Raw genomic sequence first — 27,945 nt, forward strand, 5'->3', positions numbered from 1 at the left:
TGGAGTGAGGTCCATGTTATATAAAGTCAATGTTTAATATTTATTCTCTGATTTTATCAGTCTATGACGTATTATTTCTAGACACCATTCACATAATCTACTATAGGTAGATTATGGTGACTTTCTAAATATTCATATCCTATTTATAACTGACTTTGAGTTTGTCATATACAGTATTTAATTTCAAGAATGTCTCAAGATTTCTGATAGTTAAGTCAAAAACTACCGTAGGTATAGTACGTCAGACATTATTCATTATAAATAAATATTATTAATGTGATATTTCAGTTTGTTCGTGAGGTTATGTTAACGTGCAACTTCTATCACATCAACCTACGATTACTTCCTGTGCTGAATTGTTGAGGATAGAGGCTCTACGTCTCTAACAATGTGGGTTTTGTTAAGTAGACTCAAGATGATCTTGTTTCTTATTCACCATGTTAGAAGAACTAATTACTCAAAAAAACAAGATATATAAAATCAAAAGTGTACATCAGGAGATGCTCAATTTCAGACTACCTCTAAGCAACAGAATCATATGCCTACAGCAGTGTTTCTCAACCATTGTCGGATGGTGCCCCCCCCAGTCAAGACCGCTGTAAATAAAGAAGTGGACAAGAGCAGGTTTGGAGTGGTTTCAGAAACTGAAATGAATCATGTATATCAACCTAGAAAAGTGCTTAAAGATGTTTTGTTATTCCAGTATACATCAACATTGACAGAGAAAATAGAAACAACAAATTGAAAAGTGCGCAAAGAAACAAGGGGAGATGGATGCTTGGAATTATATTGAGAGACGGGAAGAGACATGCATAGAATAGAGGACATACAAAAGTTAAATACACCATAGTGACTTCATTTTTTTATTGGGCTTGAGCAGGACACGTTGTTAGTGGAGACGATGGCTGGTGGTCAAGACTAAAAACAAAGTGACAGCCAAAGGAGGTGATACACCCTAGATGATGACCACCGTGGATATGGACCTATGAAATCGGTTTGTGTTACAGAGGAGATGTGATTGTTGCATGCATAGGGAGATAGGGAGCCTGTGAGAGATGGTTTCGGTGTGACCTTTATCCAGGAGTGGATTGATTGTGACTGCTGATGATGACTTTGTAAATTTTCATATCCTATTTATAACTGACTTTCACTTAGTCAGATATTTAATTTCAAGTGTGTCTCAGGATCGCTGATAGTTTCAGTCAAAAACTGACACAAATGGTTCACAGCTCACTGTTCACATGAAAATAAATATCTCCATCTGATTTACATTGTTTTTGGGAATGACATCTGAAACATGTTATATCTGCCTGGGAATGGAAGCCAGCAAATTGCCGGGACATCTCTTGACTTATTGGACACCTGTCGATGGGTCACTTCCCACATTTAGCCCGAACGCAACAGCTGCACTTCCTAAAAAATACTGTTTACTTGACGGAGGAAAATGAGCCCAACTGCATGGCGATTCATCATTTAATTTCTCGATTATCCTGACAGCACACATTGAATATGTAAACACATTGCCACAAACGTGGTTTGTATATGTGCATGCGCGTTCGATGTAGTGCATAGGAGCTGCGGGGCATGAGGCCAAGGCAGTGATTGGAGTTGCGGAATGTGAAATATTTACTTTTGGATTTGCGATAAGGAAGGGTCGGCTTATACAGATTTGTGCAGTGGAGGACAGTTGCTTTTAGCTGGGTGTTGCTTCAGATTGGGTTAGATGGTGGTCGGAGGGCTCAAGGTGGTATTGAGCTGGTGAGAGGATAATAAAACAAAACGCCCCTCAAACAATGGGGCATCTCATATCATACACCATTCCATCCATTCGTGCATCTGACCACATTATGAGGAATGTGGCCACTTTCTGGGAAGGAATGACTTCAGACTCCTTCATGGTTGTACTTTTAAATACTGCATTGAAGTGTGGGATGCTGCTGTGGTGTGATGTGTAGCACACTGGACTTTAAAATCAGAGATCACCAGTTCAATCTCCCGGTGCGGCAGCCAAAAAATATGGGACACATTTCTTCAATGCCCGTTTGTCCATCCATTGGCATAAATGGGCACACCAATGAGTCAATCGGCAGGTCACGTGTGATGGTGTACAATGTGGGTACTCCTACCTTTTCCATCATCTCTGGCCAAACACACTGCAGATGAGGTCTCTAGAGCCCCCTCTAGAGGTGGACCTGTATTTTTAATCTTTCAATGAGAATCTTGAAACCTCTTTGTTGGCTCGCAAGGATTTTACTTAATCTGCATTGTGCCAACCTCTATCCATCTTGGCCTCCGTGTTCACACGTATATATATATAACTATATATACATATAGTTATATTCCGGATCTATATTTAAAAACAAAATATAATGTAATCCATCAGCCTATCAGGCTATAAGATCTGGCAACATCTGCAACACAGCAATGTTTGTTTAACAAGCCTGACTGCTGACGAGGTTCAGAAAGTTTAAACGAGTCCAGAGGTTGCGTGTTTAAATAAATACTGCTGGGTAACATTCGTCTGGAAAGCCTATAGGCCGATGGATATTTTTTTTTTCAAGCGGGCAAAGCGGTGGGGCAATAGTTTCCATGAACCCGACAGCCTAGGTTTGATATGACGATCATTAGTACCACAATCATCACCAACGTAGACTTCATTATCATCAAAATCATCTTATCATTACCATCATCATTTAGCCTTATTCGAACCACTGTGATTGTCTTCATTTATTCCTCACAATGATGATGCATATATGGGGAACTTTTTTGCACCGTACATAGCAAACCGTGCTAACCGGAGGTGCGACCTTGTTTATCAATCACCATTGCAATCATTATCTTCAATACCATCTTCAACATTGTCTTCATCGTCACTGTCACAATCTGTTTGTGCATCGTGCAAAGATTCTTTTAGATTAGTGCTTGAGTAGTGGACCAAAGCCTGGCACGTGAATTAAGCGGAATTCTATTTACCACATCTTTCACAAACGTCGCAATTATGTAAATTTGTGGAATCAAACACTACATAAATCAGGCGATTTCCCATTTATAACCTGCATATTATGAAAACAATCCTAAACATGTTGAGGGTTTTTTCTCTCACATATATAAATTAAACACTGCACGGTTGGCTACGTAATGTGCGAAATAAGTTCAACATACATACACACACAGTGTGATGCCACATTGGTGGATAGTATGTGCTGCATTAGTGTTTTCAACTTTTGAGCAAACTATAAACTATATTATTTACCACGTAAAGCCCACGAAACTATATTAGATTTACTTCTGAGGCGACCTGGCCACACGCATGTTTCTAAAAGTGGCGGGGAAAAACCGGAGGATCAGCAGGAAAAAATCCACGCGACCACGAGGAGAGAGAACTTCAACCATACAGACACCGAGGTCGGGATCGAACCCACAACCTTCTGCATATCAGAGATAACATCTCGCTCTGTGATCTATGAATAGAGCACAGACATTTAATAAATGTGCCAAGCGACAAGGGTTGATAAGGAGTGTTTGATGTACCACTTAGGTTAATAGCTTACAATGAAACATACAAAGAGTATACATCAGTTAGGGGCATTTAGAAGACATATCATGCATTGTGAACATGGAGTGTAAGTGTTTAAATATAACATCAGTGTCAACGTGCTTATGTTCCTGTTGTAGGGGAGACGAGGTTGACACACACCTGCTAAGCCCATCATTTTCATATGGAGCACAAATGTACGTATACTGACTTGTAAGTGATAGACATGAATTACACTGGGAAATAGATATCATAGGCTTATTGCTAAAGAGGAAAGTCAAAGGGATTTCTTGCTAAACTGCGCACTGAGGTGGTGCTCATGTCTTGTTTACAGCCCTAAGGCAGTGATGGAAATATCAAATCCCTACGGCAAGGGAACGTCTTTACCCAAGACAATGACTGTTAACTTCCCCACAAAGTGGTTTTGTTATTTTATAGATCCCGGAGGGATGATGGGCTGAGTCAACCCTGAACCAGGATTTGAACTCGCAACCTTCCGATTGTGAGCCTCTCTACCGCTGAGCCACTTCGTAAGTTAAAGCTGAATGGAAGCCTGAAAATATGACACACTCCTCTGACTTTTACGGGCCTTTCACAACGTTAAAGACACACACACACACAAATTACGTCCACTATAATCCATATCAAAAGAGATGAGGGCGAATATACTCATACAGAAAATTATCACAATATCATTGTCACCTTCAGTTAGGTAAATGTGTGACCTCGACTAAAGGATATACCACTGGCTCAGCACGGGGGCATCAAAGATCGAAGGCACCCAGGGACAAACGAGTGACTGCGGGTGGTTCTCCACTATTGGGGATGGCGTTAACACACCGTGGGCTTCCCTTGCTGCCGTAGAATCAGGTGGTACAGCCACACACGGTGGTACGCGTGCTTGTGCAGGTATTTGATATACATTACGTTCCTTTTACACATTGCCACCTTGAAGCAAACTTACAGTATAGGTTCAAATACTGACCACTATGCAACCCACCCTCCTTGTACTGTGTTAAAATATATTGTTTTGTAGACATCTTATGTGTATAGTTAACTGTATAAAGACACGGTAATTGAGCATCTAACATCGAATAAGGCGAACATCTCGAAATCTGCACATACGAATGCCATACCTGTGAACCCATTATCAGTGCCCTACCTTATTACAGACCAATTCAGACCTTAGTGGTCACCCCGTACCCTTTATAAATCTCAACGTTCATCCTACAAAGTCCCATCACAAGGGAGAAATACAAACAAATACACACACCTTTTTTGCCCCCATTGAAACGGCTGTACGCCGTATGGACCTGAAAACTCAATTTCCCAGTACAAGAATACGGGGTAAACCGTATGGGTTGACAGGTACGGGTTTGTGCACAGGTACATAATGAGACGTGTGACCCAAGTTTTGGATGAATCTGAAAAATCTGAAAATCGGGCACATATGTACAACGTTTAGGATTAAAAAAAAATTGGTTTCGGATTGATCCGAAAAAATGATGTCACAGAAAGTGACCTTGTCGTCTGTGGTGTCACTTCCACGAATTTCCTGCCAAGAGTGCTGTCGTGTGACGTCACTTTCGCTTAAATAATTATATAATTCGCCATGCAACACGATTTTTGTTCCTGGATAGAAAGTGTTATTTTCTAATTGCTTATGCCTCAAAGTAGAGAAAATGGCTATTATTCCCCACAAACTTTGGCTTTTGTGACCAGGATTTTACGTGAAGGAATGACACAAATGCACACGTTTTCACATTGAAAATAGGTCAATTTCAAAATATCACTGTCCTGGTCACAAAAGCAAAGTTTGTGGGGTATAATAGTCATTTTCTGTACTTTTGAGTCATAAGCAATTAGGAAATAACACTTACTATCCAGGAAAAAAAATATGTTTTGTTACACAGTGAATTATGAATGAAAATGTTCACGCAAAAAAATGTTAAACCATTGAAGCTATGTATTAAAACGTCTAATTCATATTTAAAAGTATTAACATTCTTCTTTGGTTCTTTCGGTAAAGTCACGTAGAATGAGAATAAAATAATAAATTGATAAAATAAAATAACACAATAATATTCTCACGACGTTTCGGCCACAACACAAGTGGCCTTCATCAGGTGAATGGACGAGACTGTCTGGAGGACAGCGCTGGAGTGAAAAAGCCATGCTCAGATCGCGACCTTTAAGCTGTGTGAGAAGAAACAAAGCGCCTTGACAAAGGAATTAGCATAGAATTTAGCATTGAAATGGCTGAGTGATTAGCTTGTGACTGGTCACAGAAATGGCTATGTTAAAGTTAAAGCATACACATCTGCAGAGGCACCCCTTGACAAAGGAATTAGCATAGAATTTAGCATTGAAATGGCTGAGTGATTAGCTTGTGACTGGTCACAGAAATGGCTATGTTAAAGTTAAAGCATACACATCCGCAGAGGCACCCCTTGACAAAGGAATTAGCATAGAATTTAGCATTGAAATAGCTAAGTTAAAGTATACACATCCGCAGAGGCACCCCTTGACAAAGGAGTGATTAGCTTGTAACTGGTCACAGAAATAGAGAAGTTGCAGCAGCAGAGGTTAGTGTAAATGCGGTTGGTATTACCTTAGAGTCGCGACATCTCTTCAGAAAGGTGAGAGACTCGATTAGTTGAGCCTTATCCCGGAGTCTGTTGAATAATCTTAAGGTTGTGTGGAATCCCTCTCCGTAGAGGCGGTTAAAATTCGATTTAAAGCTTTCGTGACTGCAAGGATTCATCTTCTTTGGTTCTTTCGGTAAAGTCACGAAAGCTTTAAATCGAAATTTAGTATTAAAATTATTACATTTCGTGCATAAGCAATGAAAATTATAAAAATGTAATACATTTTAATTTAATATTGATAAAATATGAAAATGGGCTTCAACCACAGAAAATATACTGTAATATTAAAAACAATAAAATCCAAAACTAATCCCCAGTACATGGCAGTTTATGACATGTTGTGGGAATATAATATGTTTGCCAAATATTTTAATAATATGCACTCAATCATGATTTATTATCATGACCGTAGAGCGATTTAGCTGGTCCCGCTTATACGCAATGGCTCGTAAAATAACAAATTAAACAATGTCTACCGTGCAGAAATTTTACGAAGCGGATGTGTTAACTGCTTGATCGCAAACTTGGAGACATTTTTGGGAAATATTAAAAAAACACACAATCTCAACAAAAAAAAAGACTGGCATAGACGGTGACGAGCGTGATGCAAAAATAGCACACACCCCCTCCCCCACCCCACGGAGGAACTCGAGACACCGCGCTCCTCCGGGTTCACGGGCCCTCCGTCGCTGAGGGTTGGTGGATGCTCCACTCCAGTGGCCCACAGCTCTGCGCCGTGCCACATTCCGCGACGCGGTGCAAGCCACACTGTGGCATTTTGAGGCTGGGTAGTCCAGCCCCTTTTTTTTCAGTTTATTTATTTTGGTATAGCCCTATGAGCCATTCGGCTCTTGAATCGGGTGCAACCGCAACAAACACAAAAAAAACACGAACAATAAAACATCTTAAAGTGACTTTGTGACTGTGCAAAACAGAAAATCCATGAAAAAAACAGCAAAATATTCCTGAAAAAAGCACCGTACACCAACGCTGTGTGCAAAAAATCCCAGTGGGATGCAAGTCAAACAACAACAACAGCAACCACAAGAAAACTTAGATTAAGGCCATCAGTCTAACTCCGTACTACAACAAAACAAATATGTCCAAACCAAAAAACTTTTCGAAATCACCAAAAAATAAAGCCATAATTGCAACGTAACAGTGATCATAGGGACTGTGACCGAATTTTTACAATAAACTACATAAATAACATGTAACATCAAATCCTAGAGCCATAGCTGGCTGCATGAGTTACTCCACAACAACAGAAGCATCAGTCAGAGTATCAAATTTTTCAATGCACCTTTAAGATCAGCACACTAAATCAAAATACAGATAATACTTTGCAGCGTCATCCGGAGCGAAACATTTCATTTTATTTTACGCCAATGAATAGCAGTGGCAGCTAGGTGTGTACAACTCCTCTAGAGCAATTTTGAGAGAAGATCTCATTGGTAGCGATTCAAGTTGCAGTTTATTGGCAATAGCATTCCAGAGGAAGGGCAAAGGCCCTTCCTCCAGTTTTTGTACGGCAATAGGGAATGTGAAGCTGGTAAATAAGCGAAGACCCGAGGTCAAATTTGTTCTTTGAAACAGAGAGGAGATCCAGCAGGTAGTATGCGGAATTTTTTGTAAGTACATCGTGAATAAATAAGATATGGTGCACAAGCCGTTGAACATTTAGAGATGTTAAGTTTGACCCTTACTACCCTGCTAGATTGGGGTAGAGATGAGGGCTGTCAATTGAAACAGACGCCATTGGACAGGTGCACCATTTGCGCTCTACATTTCATAACACCCTTACTAATGTCATAACTATTTTTTTAATTAAGGTCCTCATAAATCACAATTCTAGAGACGCATATGTTTTACATAATGCTAATTGCTGACTACCCGGTAAAAATAATACTCATTCGTCAGTAACATACGATCCTAATTAATTACTGTATAGGGTATTGAAAGGTCATTGCCTGAAACATAGGCTCATTATATATTCTGAGTTATTAGACAGCGACAGGTTATTTTAAATATAACAAATAACAAAATAGAAAGTAAACAGTAAGCGATAGGTATTGGCACATGCCTAACTTGTTAGCTAACTTGTTTGAAGGGTCAATATTGTAAAACAAAATTGAGAACGTCTCAGTGTGGTAGAGACATAACGTCTGTTCTAAGGACACATGTTAACATTCAATAAGAGAAATGCCTCAGGCAGTACTGCTCAAATGTGCCTCCACCGTGGGAGGTGAAACGTCGCGAAGGAGAAAGGAGCGGCGCTCGCCAAGCCTATCCCGAGAGAGCATTTGTCATACATCGAGCGGTGAAAACCTACATCAATACAACTTTTGGTAAATCAAATTTTCTGGATCTGTCGAAGAAAAATGCCCAGCGGCAACGCTCATGCGCAAGAGATGAGCGCAGCAGCAGCAGCAGTCCCGTTGTGCCATTAAGCACTACGCCACCACTCTTTCTTTGGTCTCTTCCATAAACGTACCACGTAAAGGTGGCATTCAGTCGTTCAACACACCTGACCCATATTCGTCATCCCATGAAGTTGAAAGTGACCAATCAATAAAGAAGGTGCGCTATTCCCACCTTGTAAAAAGCACATATACCCTTGACTTAAAGCTTTCGTGACTGCGGGAATTCGTATTCTTTGGGTCTTTCGGTAAAGCCACGTAGATAGATAATAAATAAATAAATATTCTTTCAATAGATATTTTATTATTATATCATCTATCTACGTGGCTTCACCGAAAGACCCAAAGAATATCACATATACCCACCAAAACTTTACTGTTTGACGGCTCCACCTAAAATAATTTAATTTGTGGATGGCTTGTTTAATCGCTGTGACTGCAGTCTTGGTTTTCCAAAACGGGCACCGTGGCTCACATGCGGCTGTACTTCCAGCCAAGACCTCACACTTGGACCGAGACTGTGATGAAAGAGCTTGGCAAACCTCGGCCCCTGTCTGTTCTTACACGTAAATCCGCAGGTTTGTACAGCCTGTCGTAGTGGTCATCCTGACTGGCACGCGGAATACGCTGCGAGTTTCCCTGCGCAACTGTGCTGGAAGGTTTTATCTTTCATTGGGTCATGTTTTACGTTTTTCATGACAGCTTGAAAGATCATTACCCTCACTAGAGACTTAACTCAGAACAGGCAGAGTTGTCTATTGTTAAAATTTTACTGGAAGCAATAAAAATGCACTCCACATCAATTTGGTGTATTTTCAATGATTACGTTTTGTTTTTGACGCTGTATTAAATAATGTATTATCATAATTACGGTACTGGATTGTATTCCAGCAGATCGTATTAAGGTCTGTGTACTATGTGTGGATACATAATTTTATTTTTACTTTCAGCCAAGGGGTGTTCAGACTCCAGTCCACATGCGACTCATGTCCAGATTTCGATGCAGTCCACCTTTAATTATCTACCAGGGTCCCCTATCTGATCATCATAATCAGCCATGATTAATACAATGCTGGATGACTGCCTCCCGAAGTCATCGCAATGCATCGACATGCATTGCATGATTTAATGACAGCAGACATTTTAATAATGTGCAACTTAATCCACCCTGCCTTGTATTATTTCTTAATAAGTGTATTGATTGGTATGTAACTCCAGGAGGCACAAGACTGCTGTATACAGTCATGGTGCTTGTGTTGCATTACATTCATCCACTAGGTGGCACCATAACTTAACTTTCATGAGTCGCAACTTGTATTTTGCAAGAGTATGCACAATACTCCTATCAATAATACACATCTGTCTGCAGAGTAAATAGAGTGTGCAGTTAGGCAGTGAACGTCTATTCAAAGTCTTGGTTAATGTCGCTTAAAAAATGTTTCGACCTAAATAATTATTTTAAGGATTATTATGCTTGTACCTAATTTTCATCATCGTTCACCGTGCTCTCTCCACTGCTGTGTGAAAGCATTCCATCACTATCGTTTGTGATCTCGTGTTGAAGCAATCCCTCTGTGTCTTGCACGTGAGCTGATCTTACCACTCCGTCTCTGCGCTGTTCATTCTCAGAGCCATGTTTCCTTCCTTAGCTGCAATTTCATTGGCTGTCTCGACCATGGGCCATCACCCCTTCTTTGCCGTGTGTCCCCTACCCAAGTCCATTTACTTTTCTTAACAGACAATTCAATTAATCCCAAACCTGGAAATGTATATAATAATAACAACGTTAAGTTCTTAATCACTCAACTACTAGATAAATGAAGGCCTCCCCGTGGAATGTTAGTCATGTGGCATAACATTTTTTTACATCTTAATGGTTTTAACGTTTAACCACCTGTCAAAGTTATAAGACCTGCCAAAATAAATCATGTTAAGTGATTCACCTTGACAATGCATTTCTTTCTAACAATAACCAGAGTTAGGAAGCCACCGGTGACATTGGTCTGCATTTCCCAGAGTTCTAAGAATTCATGAAAGACAGCCAAAATAACTGACATGGAAGAGCGTGTGTGCTATTGCAGTAGTACGTGCATTGGCATATGTGTCGTTTTCAGTGGAACTTTGTTGCATCATGGAATCATAATGTAATACAATGCACGAACATACATTGCATAATATAATGTCACCATACATTTTGATAAATATAATGTGCTATTTAATCCACCCTGCTTTGTTATTTTGTATCTTTTTGAACGTTTGAGTTTTTGCCATGTATATAACAAAAACAAATGCCATTAAAAATGTCAAAAACATACAATGCATCGAATCCGAAATAAGGACATGCATACAATTAAACTAACAAGACATGATTATACTTGTTCATGTATGAAACCAGACAAAAGCCACATGCCTTTGAGCAATGGGCACAAAAAAATAAAAACCTGAGAATCCAGCACTTGAATTTGAAATGACCATGTAGTGAATTGTTGCACGTCAATGTCAAGGCCAGTGTCATTGTTCGCCTTGTTCAGTCGACAGTCCTGATCTACGTATATCTCCATCAGTCCTACACGAAAAAACTGGCCCCTACTCCCAGCCGTTAAATTTGTTTGTGCTGCACCATTTAGCGTTGCACCGAATAGGGGTGAGTATAAATAGCAGAACATAGGTGCCACCCACAGCTGTTCCCTAATCTGTCATTGGCATGACATTGTGCACGACCCACACACTTTTTACCCCAGCTAATTTCTCTTGTGACCCGTAGTCAACTCCGATTCCATCTCCGTGTCTGTATCATGCCAACTGAGCTTAAACCTCATCGACTCTGTTCAGCGCTGAACATTTTCTGCAAGTGTCCTCGTATGTAAGGAGGATGGATGCAGGACAACTGGCAGAGATTTAGTTTGAGCACACTTTGTAATATTAAATATACGTTTTTAAATAATCGATTACAGTTTAATATGTGTCCGTGTGTAAAACAGCACAATACTTCATGCTGTACCTTGTCCCATGTTTGGCAACAATGAACTTTGCTTGTTTTTTTGTTAACCGAAGTTTCGACATCAGCATTATTTAATTTCGAAATACAAAGGGGCTCATACAGCTCCGAGACAAAAAAATAAACACGAATAAATTTTTTTTTCTCTGTGAATATTATGACGTGTACCGCCCAAAAAAAAATAAACCTTGTATGCCTAAACATTGGGATTCCACTGACATAAGCGTCGGCAGTGGAGTAGTGACCTCAATCCACAACCCACCTGTGGCCCGATCTCGTCAGGTCCCATGTCCATCTGTCTGACACAGACCCTGCTCCTGGCACGGTGGGATGAAATAGCAGCTGCTGGTGTCAGCCGCTCACAAGCTGCTTGGCCGGGTGGCATCGTGCAGATAGGTCCCGTATTGTTGAAGGCGCCTCGCGGAGCGGGCCATGTTGTTCTAAAGCTTTTGCCAAGGCGGCAAAAGTCTATCGGGGCACTGCTTAAGCCCGTGCTGTAATTCCAAACCGTTATTCCAAACAAGTCAAGTATCTTCTGGGATTTATTTTCCTTCTGTTGTGTTGACAGCCGTCAGGTAATAATGCATTTGGAGACGATCCCGCATTCCACTTGAGCCCATGACGTCACTGCAATGATACGATCGGGATTCCCTTGGTTATTGTCATGTTCCGAACTGCATTATCGTTTAGACGTCATTGCTGGCCTTTTGCACATGGTGGTGATGGTATTACTATACTTAAAGTGTTTAAGAGTTACCTTTCAGCAGTAGTGCTGACCCCATTTCAGTTATTTATATTAGCACTTTGGGGTATACAATGGACGGAATTATTGAACGGTCCCACACACGGTTTGCCCAACACTCCTCGGTTTTCATGAGATGTTAGCCTCATTATCATCAGCCATGACCAATTGCCAGCTGGATCAAGGCCTCCCCAATTCGCCGCTACCTCCTCTCACGATTCTTCGATGTTAATAATCCACCTACCACCTTCACGCCAACTGATTTGCGATTTTTATGGATGTAAGGAAAAAACGTGGCAAATTTAAACATGATCAGTTTTTGAATAGTCCAAAGGAGGAGCAACTAAACGGTGATTCATAAGTCTAGAAAAATGATACAATCTAGCCATGTATTGTGTTCATGTGAGTCTACACGTTGTAAAAGTGAAACGTCCCATTTAGCCTGGCACCATGGTGCATTTAATTTTTACTTCCGCAATGCTGCGGGGCCAAATGGTGCAGAGTATTGTAAAATATATAACGTAAAACAATGAACGCAATCAAGATTTAACATGAATCAAAATAGCCAATTCAGAAGGGCGTATAGTGTGACCTTGTCCATTCACTACTGTGAATAATTCCCCAGGTAATCTCATCTCAAGCTCTGCGTGTGTGTCGGTTAGCACGACCAACACCGGTGACGATTATCTGAACCGGTCCTGAGTCTCCCCTAGGTCGACTCAGCTTCAAATGAGTACCTGGTGCGATGTGTGAACATCGCCAATAGGAGGGAAAGGCGGCCGGGCGCAGTGTTGGTCACCCACTCCCCTGGTGTGTCGTTAACAGCACTTGCCCCAATACTCTGTTAAGGCTATACGGGGGATCTTTGTCTTTGTTTGTGTTTGGACCAATATTCCACCTGCGTCTTTGCGGCACTGTTACCACCATCTGTTTTACAATAAAACCTAGCTCAGAGACAGCGAAAGCCACATTCTGTTTGAAAACCTAGCTCAGCATAGTGCACTGTACACATATCTATTTCAAAGTCTTTCCTCCTCAACCCGTTACATATAACTTATGCCAGCAGACTTTTTTTATCACCAAATACATGGCTGTAGCTACATATACAAAGCAATTTGGCATCTTTTTGTAGTTGCCAGCCTCTCTCTCCGAATGCCGGTATGCACCACTTTCAAAGTGAAAACTTCTGGGCTATAAACCTGCACGCATCAAACACCTGAACGCTGCCTACTTTATCTTGCTCTATTCTGGCAGCTTACCAATTCTTCAACGCGCTTGCCTTTTCCCCATGGGCCCTGCATTTATTGCATCTGCCACATCTGACCTTCACTCTATGCAAGACCCAGAGAGGCTGAAGGGTAGATGGAGGAAATGGGTATATATATTTTTGCAATTTGAAGGACAAATTTTTGCATTTATACTCCTCACGGAAGTCGTATTTTTTTACCATAAATGAAAACAAAATATACATAGAATATATAACCTTTGAAATTTTTACTAGAGAAATTTGCATTACTTTACATGATACACAAATATTATTACTCTGATAATGCTTTGTCTTTGTGCTGTACGCCTTTTGGCGTCCTCTGGTCTAACACCGTTTTGAGACGAGGCTCAAAAGAAAGCTGTCTCTGGCGTGGACCAATCAGTTTTAAGGACAATGCATATATTATCAGAGTATGTTTTTTGTTTGCATTCTGACCGCAAGTATTGTGGTTAATGCAGACATGATTCCTTGTAAAAGGTTTAAGTTTGGTGTTTTAACATCTTAACACAGCTGTTTTGTTGCCAGAAAAAAGGGGAGACCCTGTTCTTAAATTTTGGTACTGATATTATAGACTAGTGTAAATAATAGTGAGTAGACATTGGTATTATCATAGGAACGGGAAACAATTTATAATGTACACCCTTTCGCAAATTTTCTACTGAAGGCCTTCCCACACGGTTTCAGTTATGGGGGCTGTTTGAGCATACTTCACCTCACTGGTCAGTTCACATTAGTGAAGTGGGGGGTCAAGTCCAAATCTGATGTCACTTGGGTTTATTGATATACATTTACTACAGTCAATCATACCTCATACACCAGCACATGGGTGGAGATTTAATTATAGAAGTGCTTGAACAGTTTACATTGCGACCCAGGATTGTTTAAATTAGGTATGTAATGATGTACTGATGTTAATGATACATGCATATGATCATGCGTACATTAGTACATTACATGTTACTATTACACTTAAAAAAAAATCAATCCTTGCCTTGAATCATGACACCAAAAAATAGTGAAAGTTCATCGAATCACCATGCAGGTAAAATCGCTCCATGCACGTAATGAATGACACAGCCCAGCTAGAGCGATGTTGACAGTACGGCTGTCACGATGTGCGTGTGTGAGCGTTGCGGAAGTAGCGGTAGTGTAGTAGTTCGCGTGCTACATTACGAACCCGGAGACCCGAGTTTGATTCCTGCTCGCGGCCAACACCAGTGACAATTATCTGTTACCGATCCTGGGCCACCCCTAGGTGGACTCAGCCTCAAATGAGTATCTGGGTGCGGTGTATAAACATCGCCACTGGGGGAGACAAAGGCGGCCGGACGTTGTGGGGGCCATCCACCCTCTCGTGTGACCATGCCAGCCTTCATCGGTGCTCACTAACGGCACTTGTCCCAACAGTCTGTTGAGGCTGTGCGGGGGATCGTTGTCTTTGTTACGGAAGGGTTCGAGTTAGCGCGGGTGTAGCCTGAGCCCCGTCGGCTCACGTTCGCCCGCTTGAGCGTGAACTCTGGGCAAGCCGAGGCGAGGTAGGCTTTGCTTGCGTGCACTTTTCTCAGAGAGTGCAGTCTGTGCCCTCGATGAATCATCTGCCCATCTGTGCAGCGCAATTCACGTGCCAATACTGCTGAAGGCATTTTGAGCAAAGTGCTGACTGCCGTGGGATTTTTTTTTATATATATAACCTGGCCAGCATCAATTTATTTTCACCGTTTTTTGTTGTTTATGGGGTTTTTTTTTTCGTCACGTGCATTGTAAGTGGTATTAGTCAATTGTATGGCAATATTGCCATGGCTAAATTTGGTCGTCTTATCATTTGGCACATTTCCCCTTGCAAAAATGCTTGCTTTGAAGTCTGCCTCCTGAGTTTGTCCGGATTACATATGCCGCTCAACATGCAGATGACGATGGTCTTTTACTTCTACAAAACTTGAGTTCATAATCATTTCTAAAGTCGGCAAGGGGCAGGGGAGATGGATGAGCGTGAAGGAAACACTAGACCAGCCTAGAGAACTGGCACAGTCTGTGATTGATGTGCCGCACATTTGCAAATAGCCTTCAAGCACGCAGCCCAGATGTGGAGCATTAATTGTAAAGTTCACCGTTTCTCTCGCAGAGTGTGATTCATTAATCCACCTCTTTTTCAGAAGTGTCACCGAAGCAGCACGCAATATTATTTAGGCATCAAGCTGCTGAGGTGGCCGCGCAGCACAGCCGTTAGCACACCGTGCTATGAACCTGAGTTGGACTTCTGATCATGGCTCACATCAGTGGCAAGTGAGAGCTGAACCAGTCCTTCGACAATCTACAGTGAGCGAAGTAGTGAACTGCTGTGTAGTCCCCCATGGCCGACACGGCGAGCGGGAAGCGTCCCATCCAGCAGTCGACTGACAAAGAGCTGATTATTATAACAAGTTTGCTGCTTCGGTGAACTTATAGATATGAAATCAACATATTAATTTAAAATAATAAGATATCCTTTAATACTGTTACTGAGAGGAAAGGAAGAGCTCAATGTGTTTGGCACGCTGGACTTCGCAAGGAAATATCGGACTACTGTTGATGTGACAACGACCACGTTGAACAGGCTGCATCCCTTGTAATGCACATTGTTTCATCATGTATATTTTTGCCTATCCAGATGGAGTACTATTTTTTTTTTAAACACACATTGGCCATGCAATATTATTTTCGTATTGTATAGTACGCTGCTTCATGTACAGTATTATAAAAGACACGATTAATACTATACAGTGTTATTTTGAGAGCTACAAAACGTTTTACTAACTGTAGATTTGGAGGAATGCGCAATGCTTTGCTGAATGGTGACGAATCTATTGTTATAATGTGCAGATTTAACCTTTTAATCTCTTTGTATGGGGCACACTTTCTGATTGAGTAATGAAATAATTGACAGATCCGTGCTAAATTTAAGAGAGGTGGACTGACATTGCTTACTCTGCTTCCACAAACTACCATGAAAATGTAAGTGAAGGGAATTAAAACATGCATTGGCAGTCCAGTACGTATATACCTTGGTCTAGACGCAAAGTAGGAGGTCTTGTAGTTATTGTGTTTACATCAGACTTGTTTGTTTTACTATTACAGGATGTGTAAAGCCTTCGCTGAGAATTGGCTGTAGGTTATTTACTGAGCATGGATAATCGTCATCATCTGTCCACTGTAGTCATTGGTTTTTTTCGGTAAAGTCACGTAGGTAGAAGTAAAATAAAATAAATCATGACGCTTCGAACGCAACACAAGCGCCCGTCTCTGTTGCGTTCGAAACGTCGTGATTTATTTGATTTTATTTTCTACCCACGTGACTTTACCGAAAGAACCAAAGAGTATGGATTCCTGCAGTCACGAAAGCTTCAAATCAAGATTGTCCACTGTAGGTTGCACGTTTTCCCGTGCACAGACAACTTCACATGGTATTATGTAGGTGAAATCTATTGTACAATTCCTATTTGTCATGTGATTCCATGTAGTCATTGATTTGTGTCTCTTTGCCTTTCATTACAAGTTTTGTCCATTTGAATGCTATTCCTTCCAGAAACATAGTCTGTTATAGTCCACGGTAATTGAACGACACTGCAAATATATTAGTAACGTTGTTGAAACCAATAAACTACCTCGATGGAAATATTTTTTTGTTGTAGCATGTGAGCTGTACGTGCGTAACTTACACAGTGCAATATTACGTTGTGTTTATATGAATACACTACACACTCGTTGATGTGCCCCAGCTGTGATATTTAAAGGTTTATCATTTACGCTTCCTTTTTGCTGTAAACACTGGCCGCGCTGTACCCGACCAGGTGTTTATGCCCCATGATGCCTTGTAAGGATATGCTCTTTGTTGCAAACAAACCCTTGAAGATACTACTCTTGAACAAATCACTTTATGATGTTTGTGGGAGCCTAAAAATAGTTTACTTGTGGTATCCGCTAAAGGAAATATTTAAGTTGCATGGCCTTGAATTGCAGCCTCGAGGCCATTGTCTCATGTGTAGGCCTGTTTATACAAAATTCCGCCACATTTATTAGCAATGTAGGGACATGAACATATTGTTACAAATATAGACCACATGGCAGCTTTAATTAATCACCAGCAGCTCTATGCAGGAGCTCGAAAAACATGTTTTAACTCGCAAAGAGAGGCCATTTCCGCGTGTAGAGTCTAATGTTATTTTATATATACGTATATATGCTAATTTGGAGCGTCAAGGCCACACGGAAGGGGAGTGTGATGACGGATATGTCCTGTGAGGTCACTGAGATATACAGACAGACATGTTCACTATTCATCCCTAAGCTTTCCCGTGACATAGTGCACGCTTGTGCTTAAATAAATATGCAGTGGGTTTTACGACCGTCTTCCGTTCGTTTTACACACTCTACTTATGCACTTGACATTGTTTGGTAACAACGAAAGCATACAACACAAATACCTTTTCATTATATGCCTGTTGCTCCTAATGCAGACTTCAGAAATGCTCGCTCAGTCCAGCTTTCCATTGCAGCCATTCATATCTAATTAGAGACAAATCAGTGGAGATGCAATACCCAATCCTCTCGACGGTCAGACATGGAAAGTTGGAATGGTTATGAGTCCCTGAGGAATGGGCTTGAGAATCACTGGGATAAAGTTGAGTTTTTGGAAAAGTTTCCAGTTACAGTTCTGTGCTGTTTTGATTTCCGTGGACTTGGAAAAGAACAGTGACCATTGTCTATTCGAATGCTATATATGTGTTTTTGTAGCTGCCAATATTTTATAGTTATCACTGATACCATCCTGGATAGAATATATTTCCCAAAGACAGGAAAGACAAAATAGCATCAAAGATTTTTAATTTGCCCATATGAAAATAATGGTCTCATCATGGCAAAAAATGTCGTGTGAGATTTAAAATGTGTGAATCGGACCATTTAAAGAATGTGTGTCTACAAGGAAAGTATCCTTCACTACCAGATACTCAACACTTTAGCAATCATGGGTTGTATAACCTTGTGCAGGCGTGATGCCTGATAATGGTCTGCTGTTGCATGTAGGAGTTGTATGACACGATTAAGCTGTTCATATTACAGCTGCAGAACAATAAACTCTTGCATTTGACATGATATAACGCTTTCATCTACTTTCATTCAACATTTAGCAAAGCACTATGCAGTATCAAGAATATAATAACTTGTAAAAACCAAACACGTAACCGCCATATATAACAAAAATGTAAGTCAAACAGTAAGATTGATATTTGTGACTATGGATAATTAGTCTTCTTTATTTTAAATGTTTGTTTTTACTTTGACATTCATTGAATTGCAGTTCATTAAAATAATTGTAAAAGTACATACTGTATGTGTACACGGATGTTCCTGTGCGTTCTATGAAATAAAATGCCTTTTGTTTTCAGATGTTGGCTTCTCCCTTCGCCTTCTCTGCCAAACCTTTCATCTGAAGCAAACCATATGCCACAATGGTTTCAAAGCAACTTCTAAAATCTGCATTTCTTTACATGCATTTTTCTGGCATATTGAAACCTGGAGAAGATTTAAAACTTGGAAACGAATTTTCTAAATCCGTAACAAATCACTTTGTATTGTTGGGAGCACATTACATGATAAAAAAAAATGGTGAAAGGCATAATAAAGCAGCTTTTATTTATCTATGTGCATCGTGTAGCCTTCGTCCCTCTCGCCTCATGAAATATACAATAACCTATGACCCGTAGCCTTGTGATGGCTCTTACACGGTTTTAAGATTTGTTACCGAAATTATGTTTTAAGTAAATTTGGCAGCACGATAAAGTCTGATACAAGTTCATGAAGGGTCATGGGTGTGGTATATTCTGTATGGTAAAAATGGTAAATTCCCTCATTAATGTATTAAATTATGACTGTGTTAAAGTATTAACGTATTCAATATCTCATGTTATGAGTAGAACAAAGGGTAACGGTGCAGTCCTGTAAATGATAGCTCAAACCACTGCAAGCAGAAGACCCTCGATATGAGCTCAAGAGAGCTCCGCTGGAGGGTGTTTGGTCTACTCTTCCACACTGGCCATAGATCTTGGAAGTGAGAGGACCCCGGCTTTACCCCACCACCTCTGGGAGGATTTAAGAACATTTCTCAACTGTCTCAACTTACATGTCGAGGGAACAAACCGGTGTGCTCTGGATCGAAAGTTCAATCTCTGCTAATGATGTCCACCATTGGCAGCATCCATTGTGATCAGTATAGGAACACTATATACATTTCAAAGAGAAGTAGTGTATTTGCATTCACCCATGCTGGATTATGCGGTTGTGCTGCGTGCCTGCCTCAGGGGCAGTCCATTACTGTTTACCCAGGCTCCACCACCCCCTAGATACAAATCTTCGTGAAATAAACCCTCACATCCTGTTATTTTGTGTTACAGACCAATATGGCCCATAAGCTAAACTCATGGCCCCATATAAACTAAAGGGTAATGTGAGGTTAACAAAATACAAAGGCCCTCATTTATCCACCTGCAAACCAAATCACCTTGACTTATATAAACTAATTAACAAGTCTTTTTCTCAGTGGACTTGGGGTAAAGTGAAATTATTATCATCATCATACCACCACCATTGCCATCACTGCAACCACCAATGTATGCTGGCATCTCTTGTTTAAACTCAGTTGTCCTCAAAACACCTATAAATGATGCACATACATGCACATGAGTACATCAAACACTGCACTGTATTTTATACTTATATGTAGACGCTAACGACGGACCTTTAAACATTAACTACGAATGACTAAACATTAAATATAAACTTTTTGCATCCTTGTTTTTGGAAATGAATAGCCATGAAAAGGTAAAATAACCACGTTAATATATTCATAATCCTTAACAAGGAATAAAGTGTATGAATGTTTGGCACTGTTCCAGTGTGGAGGGAGGGAATCCATGAAAACCCCAACATAGTTTCTGTGATCACTTCAGAAGTTTGTGAGATTAATGCCCCATGTAATACTAGCTGCTGCACACATTCCTCGACAGGATTCATATCGGAAGCCATAAATTAGTCGTGACTGTTCATGAAGCCTGTTGTTTCACAAACCTGACTAATTATGGAAAGCAATATTAAGGGGGGTGGTATGGCCTAGTTTTTCTTGCTTCAACAAAAAAATACTGGCGTACAATAGGAGTTTATATGCGTGGACACAATGCATCATGAGTTTATGTACGGTATTGCCTTTCACAATGAAAAAGGCGTCATAGTTTCTATGGAGCGCTCTTACCAGTAACATCTCGTAGCCCAGCAGATGCATTTGCTTAAAAAGCTTGCTTGTTCACTCAGTACCTTTCGTTGCAGGTGGTTTTGCGAGGGGAAGGAGTTGGGGAATTCTCCAGACATCCAGATCTTGCAGAACGCTGATCTACAAACACTCATAATCAGCGAGGCCTTCCAAGAGGACACGGGGCGCTACACCTGCTTGGCCTCCAACGTGGACGGCACCGACAGCACATCTGCAGAGATCTACATTGAGGGTGGGATGGGCTGCACCTACACTTGGATCTGAGACTGTGTTTTTGCTACCCTGTTTTTGCTACTCAATTACAATTAATACCAGCTCAAACGTGCTTCACATCTAGTACCTTTGAGAGCTCATTTCTACGCATCAAAACACGGGGCCTGATTGGGAGACGTGTTTCCCCCGCATGAGCTATGAGGCAGAATATTGGCAGGCAACGTACAACCTCTTGGGTTAGGTACAGCCATGTCAGAAAAATGAGCCTGTTGTCCCAAATATTGCATCACGTGGATGTTTTGTGTCTTTATCAGATAACGCAGCACATTGGCACAATCTGTTCAATAACAGGGGCGTGCTTTGCACATGCATCAGATAAATGTGCACGTTGGAGGGAGGCATTTAAGCAATGGGGTGGTGTGCTGTGCTTGTCTCAGATAACTCGGCCAGTTATATTGCTTATAATGCATCGATTTATTATAGGCATCCAAATTAGTTCTACTGTTTAATGCGATGCTCACTGTTTACTTATCCATTTTTGTTTTTCCATATTAACATTGCAGCCTGCACGCGGCCCACTGTGATATGTGAGAAATCACGACTAATGCCATCAACCTGGTTACCAAACATTGATCAATCATCTCTTGGTCTCCAGGGCAACATCTCAAGCCACCATAAGTTAACCAAATGCAATGTAAGATTGGGAGCCAACATAACTCCTGTATGTATTTAATATCTCTAAACACATACTTGTAAAGAATACCATAGCATTACCTCCACGGGTACTGGTGGTAGTAATGTAAAATGTGCGAGCGAAATCAGGTGCTGCTTATACCGGTTTGTATCTGTTCCTCCTGTTAAGGGCACAATTCCTTTTCACCAACTCTTGTGGGCCTATAGATATTATGTTGTGGCTACTTTATCAAATACATTATTTTTACAAATAAAACCCTTACTATGGTCGTTACCTTGACTAAGTCTTACCATGTATGGATGTTTAACTGTGAATCCATGATTTGATCTTGACATGAATTGCAGTGCAATTAACAATGCGCTTTAAATCACTAAAGCATGACAGAAGTTTTAAATTCTATTACAGTGGATGTGACTCACAAGTGCACACATCCACTCATGTGTTCTTATTAGATATCAACTGTGTAGGCTATTTTTATTTTGTTGCAATTGCCCTTGTGGCTTTCGCTGAATGCAAAGCCGTAATTCCTCAGAATATATGTGTAAATTTGAATTTATAGAGTCGTCTCTTTGGATAAGTGATGCAAAAAATAGTATAACCTTCATGTCCTTGCTCAGAACTCCCTGGAGTCCTACCATTGCTGCTTCTCTTCATAATGACTACAGCATGAGGCGCACATTATAATTACAAAACAATCACATTACAAGCAAATAGATGATTATTAAATTATAAAACTTAGCAAAGTGAATATCGCATTATTGCTTTGGTTAACTAATTGCATAGAAAGCGAGAGGGAAACAAATGCTGCTGTATCATCCAGTGTGGATGGTGTGTTATTGTAAATTCACTAATGAGGAGAGATAAAACAAACATCCCTTACTGTTTTTGAAATTCAAATATGCATCTTTGGGCTACTGCCCGGTCTGTATTATATCTACGTGCATGGAAAACATACAAACAAACAAATGGAAAATCTATGTAATGTAATGAAAAGACCAAAATTTTAAGTATTCATACGAAACTTTAAATAAAACAATTCCTGTCTTTGTGCATGAATAATTCATATATCGTTTTATGGATAGCCACAACAATAATAAAGGTGTTTACTTAAAGGTGGGTTAATTACGCATCTGCGGTAGATATGAATATGGTTATTGGGTTTGTTTTGATGGTTTTAGAAACTTAGACTAATCCACGTCTTTGTTGCAGGTGCCACATCCTCAGATTCAGAAGGGGAGGCAAGTGGAGCTTCCCTGGAAGATGATTTGGCTCAGTAAGCAAAGCAATTTCCATCCCTGCATTTTCCCATGCACCTGATTGTCCGCACATTCATCCATCAAATCATCTCTCCATCGATAAACAAAAAATATATTTACACACACGTATATACACAGCCTTCTAACATACAGGAAAATGTAGAGAAGGATGGGTGACTCAAGGGTCAAGGCACTGATTTGGAAACACTGAAGTCCTGGGTTCAAGGGAAAGCAGTCATGTGAAATGAGTACCCCTCTCATGTGGATAAATATGTATATTGAAATGACTTCGGAAGTAGTTTTGTGATGTCCTCTTCCATGGCTAACGGACAGCAGATCATTGGAAGGTTCTGATTTTTTAATGGCAAATTTCAAGACAGAAACAGGAGGATTTCTCCACAACTCTGGCTCTCGCCTGATGATGCTGGTAGTAATTACGCCGTACTTGAATTGTATATGTTGTGGATTTACTCTCCAACATACCCGTGTGCTAAATAAACTAGTAACGAATTGGCATGTTTTGTTTATGTGACAAACCTTACTAATTGGCTGCGCTGGGTGGTGGCGGGTTTAACGACACATTTATATTAATGCGATCTAACCCAAAAACCTCTCATAGATAAATGTTGGTCGCGAAAGCCTACGTGTTAAATTGATTAGAAATATTTTCTTCTCATAACATGAATCACCATAGCACAACCGGAATATAATTAATGGAATTAGAAGATTAATGGTGCAGGGGATATTCTGATGGCTAAATTGCAGGATTAACTGTGAACTTATATTTACAAACACCCGCTCATACATTCATTATTTGTTTATAACACAATGCACGTTTGACTAATGCGTGTCAATATAAAGTATTGCACAATTCTCGACAGTAAGTTAAATGTGGTTTTATGAGTGAGTGTGATGGAATAGAAAACGCAGCCAGCATATTATCCAAGTTATTACCCTCCTTGTACGTGCAATATGTGTACATCACACAAAGTCATATACATATATGTATACATTCATGAGAGGGAGATCGTTAAACTGTAGAGCTGTTAGGGGTGCGAGACGTGTCAGAATTATTTAGAAGGTAAATCGTCGAAACACAGGGCTGCAGTAAAGATTAAGAACCACTGCCCTAGACAGTAGAGAGGAGGTGGGTTACGTAAAATCAACAGAGACGGAATCCACACATTGCGGATGGCTGAGCGCAGGGAGTTCCATATGCTGGAAGCAGCAATGGAATTGACCGACCACCCACAGAGTGGATATTTAAGCAGGATTTGGAATGAATATTTTTTCTAAGTATATATTACAGCTAGGCAGCCCTGTGGTTGATGTATTCACTACTGAGCTAGGCTGCAGTCAACGGTTGTTATTCCGACAACCACTTGGTAATTCCTGTGGGTGATTGTTTAAACTCCCAGCTTGCTATAAAGTGGGCATCAGAGGCTCCGAGACATAATTCATAGCATTCTCCAAATAAGTACATTATAAAATATGGCATTTTGTAATTGCTTGTAATATCTAATTGTTGTCCTTTGTCCACATTTGAATAAGCGATAATGTCCCTTGCTTGAGGAGCATTGAGTAGAAATAATTATGCATAAAAAGCACATTTTTAACATGAGGCCTCCATTTAAAGCAGTTTTCATAAATTTCCCAGATGCTCAAGTTTAATGAGACCACAGCAGCTTTATGCATTGCCTTCGATATGCACTTTAATTTATTCACGCATTTTTCATGTTTATTTCTGGATGGCTTTTACAACATAACTTAACTCGGGAACACCAGCTTGTTGTTTGCTCGAGGCTCACTGAGAATGGCATGTAAAATATTAGATTAATAAACTGAAGAATTATAGTTGTCTAATATCTTGAAATGGACACTGTATCAGCATGAAACATACATTTCCTTGAACTGTAATTGTTATGGCAGTATATGTAAAGTGGAGCTGTCATGGAACAGTGACTTACAATTCGGATATATTTTGTTCTGTTTCAGTTCCAGTCAGGATGGATGAACCTTGGGCAATATACTTGATTTGTGTTTTCTTGTCAACCTCCACCGTCAGCACTGTGGGTGTGTGGAGCGAGGTGCAATGCTTTGATTGGTGTAGACCTACTGGCGGTGTCGAAGCCCTCTGCCTCATTAACATTAGCTGCCCCGCCCATCTCTAAACCTTTATAAACAGCTCTTTAATCGGTGTAGACCTACTGCCGGTGTAGGAGGTTTCTCCTACATTGACATTAGCTGCCCCGCCCATCTCTAAACCTTTATAAACAGCTTGCCCTCAGAGGCTAACCTCCCTGTTGCTGATGACGACCGCTTGTGTTGCGATCGAAACATCGTGATATTTTTCTTAACTTAAGTTTTATTATTTTATTGTTATTATTTTTTTCTATCTACGTGACTTTACCGAAAGAACCATAGAATGTATTCAGCGTTTAGAGTTTAGTTCACCGCATTAAGGGAATGTCACGGGGGGTTACGTAATGCACCGATAACTCCAACTTTTCTATTTTGAGGTCAAATAATTCTCTAGCGTGTAACGACTCCCTCTCGCAGTTTTTTTGCGTGAATAGGTTAAATGATTTATCTTCACACATACACACACATGGGAAGACAAACACAAAGAATATCTAGCTTAGGCTGTACGATGTAAATATGAGATTATGACTGAAACTCTGGTAACATTGACAATTTGGAAGCACATCTACAAACCGAAATCTGTTGGGTTTTAAATAAATCCACGATGCTCTGTGGAAATGGCCTCCACCCAGCGACAAGCGAGTAGTGTATTCTCATACACGGAGGTTTTCTAAACAAATACAGCTGACAGCCAGACAAAACCACCGGATTTATTTACAGCATTTGTCAAGGAGCACTTGTTTGCAAGAGTTTTCTATCCATTCATAGAGAATAGCGGTTTGATCTGTGCAGCAATCTAACACCCAGTCACGTGATTATCATCAAATATTTCTTTCACTTTGCTCACAGGGCCGATCTGTGGAGATCCAAACTCTTGGGTTGAGCAAACCTACAGTTTTTCCAGGTTTTTCTTTTTACACATTATGTACATCAGTCTAGCCAGTGGCATTAACGTAAATGGAATGTATCGTTTACTGCTCTTGTTCCCATTGGTTATGTGTAATTAAAGCTAAACAAAGTGTTGGTCGAGCTATGTGCGAGATGTGTCTCCACGTACAATTACAGAATGTATTCTGGTACAGGGGCCTATTGGCTTTATAGACCAATTTTATCCAACAGAATTAGTTTAAGCAAGCAAACTCTGGACCAGTTTCGACAATGTGCCTCATCATCAGTCAGCCTTTATTATAAGTAAGTCAGCCTTGTTCAAGAAATGCTGCTGAGAACTCCATCTAAACCGTTCAACGTTTTCCACGGTTGGCTACTTACGGTGCGAAATAATTTGAACATACATACAATCTTTGTTTTTTTCGGTAAAGTCACGTAAAGTCACGTAGAAATACGTGACTTTACGTGACGTAGAAATACGTGACTTTACCGAAAAAAACAAAGATTAATTCCTGCAGTCACGAAAGCACCAAATCGAGTCTCATACATACAGATCATGGGTGTGGCTCAAATGAATGTAAACTCTACACAGCTATTTCATATTCTTAGCTCTTTCGGTACAGTCACGTTGAAGGGAAACAATAAAAAATATATAAAACAATAAAAATTCTCACGTTTCGACCATAACACAAACGGTCGTCATCAAAATCTACACAGCTAATGCAGGTAGAGAAAGGGCATGACCTTATTGCAGGTGTGGATATTTTTGGTTGTGTTAAGCTCAAGGTGAAGTGAATTGATAGTGTATTATCGTGCTTACAACAGCTATTGTCCCCGGCGGTTGACCAACCCATTATTTATTGATGCTGCTTTTCTGCTCCCAACAATGCCCAATTCAAAAATTCACAGCGCGTGCCATCTGGTGCATTTTCCTAGCGGCTACGGACTAAACATCACCATTGTTCACCTCGTGTCCTCTAATCCTCTAATGGGTGTTGGCGGTTCGCTTCCATTGCAGAGCTCAGAAATTGATGTCGGTGTCCCTGACTATAGCTGCATCCCCGCAAAACAGTGGCACGACCCAGGTGGAGATGCAGGCGCAGCCTCCGTTGGCACAACCCATTACTGCTCCGGTGATCCCACAGGTACCGATTTCAATACATTGCAGGGCTTTCTTATTTAATTTACGTGTCGTTCAGTACAAATTGTGTTATTCAATCCCATCATTGAGTGTAACAGTTGCTTAATCGTGTCCTCGTTTTCATATTATTATTGAACATAATCAAAAGTATTTGTGTGTACCCAACAGAAAGTGGCCAGCCCAAGTTTTGGGTTACCAGGCTTTGATGGTCAATCAGGAGTAATGGCTGCACCCGTTTTTACGAAGGTAAGTCGGTTTCTATTTGTGACAGCCAATTTATGCTTGTCTGGATGAGCATATAGCTAGGTTTGTAAAAAGCAATGTCTCTCCCCTTATTGGCATAGATGTGCTACATTTTACTCTTTTAGCCAACCAAGGTGAGGTTTAAGTAAACGCATGTGGTTTATTTACAAGTCAACACTTGAAGCAGTGTGATGGATACTCATAAAGGAAACAGTGTCAGATAAACACCCATGATTATCTTGTTTTACTATGTAAAATTATCACTGCCATTTCTATCATGCATCCTGGAAATAACTTTGGGTGTGCAGTTTGGGAGTTTTTTTATATGATTCCATGGCTTCTATCATTCTGAAATTCCATCATAATTGTTCAGTTGATCCGAACCTATTTTATGTTATTATTTTATTTACCAGGTAAAGCCCACTGAGCTATTAGCTGTTTTTATGAGGTGACCTTGC

General features: G+C 40.4%; 1 protein-coding gene across 2 annotated transcripts in view; it reads left to right on the top strand.

The window, feature by feature from the left end:
• The window catches only part of LOC116940239 (palladin-like), a 138,747-nt gene that overhangs the window by 14,308 nt on the left and 96,494 nt on the right, over positions 1-27,945 (top strand). For both annotated transcript variants that reach the window (XM_032949734.2, XM_032949735.2), the window contains exons 3-6: positions 20,967-21,142; positions 23,027-23,090; positions 27,122-27,248; positions 27,413-27,490. In XM_032949734.2, the coding sequence (XP_032805625.2) occupies positions 20,967-21,142; positions 23,027-23,090; positions 27,122-27,248; positions 27,413-27,490 (445 nt within the window). The remainder of the gene's footprint in view (positions 1-20,966; positions 21,143-23,026; positions 23,091-27,121; positions 27,249-27,412; positions 27,491-27,945) is intronic.

Source organism: Petromyzon marinus, chromosome 8 (assembly GCF_048934315.1).
Source record: "Petromyzon marinus isolate PM22_M1 ecotype Great Lakes invasive population chromosome 8, UKy_Petmar_22M1.pri1.0, whole genome shotgun sequence".
NCBI lineage: Eukaryota > Metazoa > Chordata > Hyperoartia > Petromyzontiformes > Petromyzontidae > Petromyzon > Petromyzon marinus.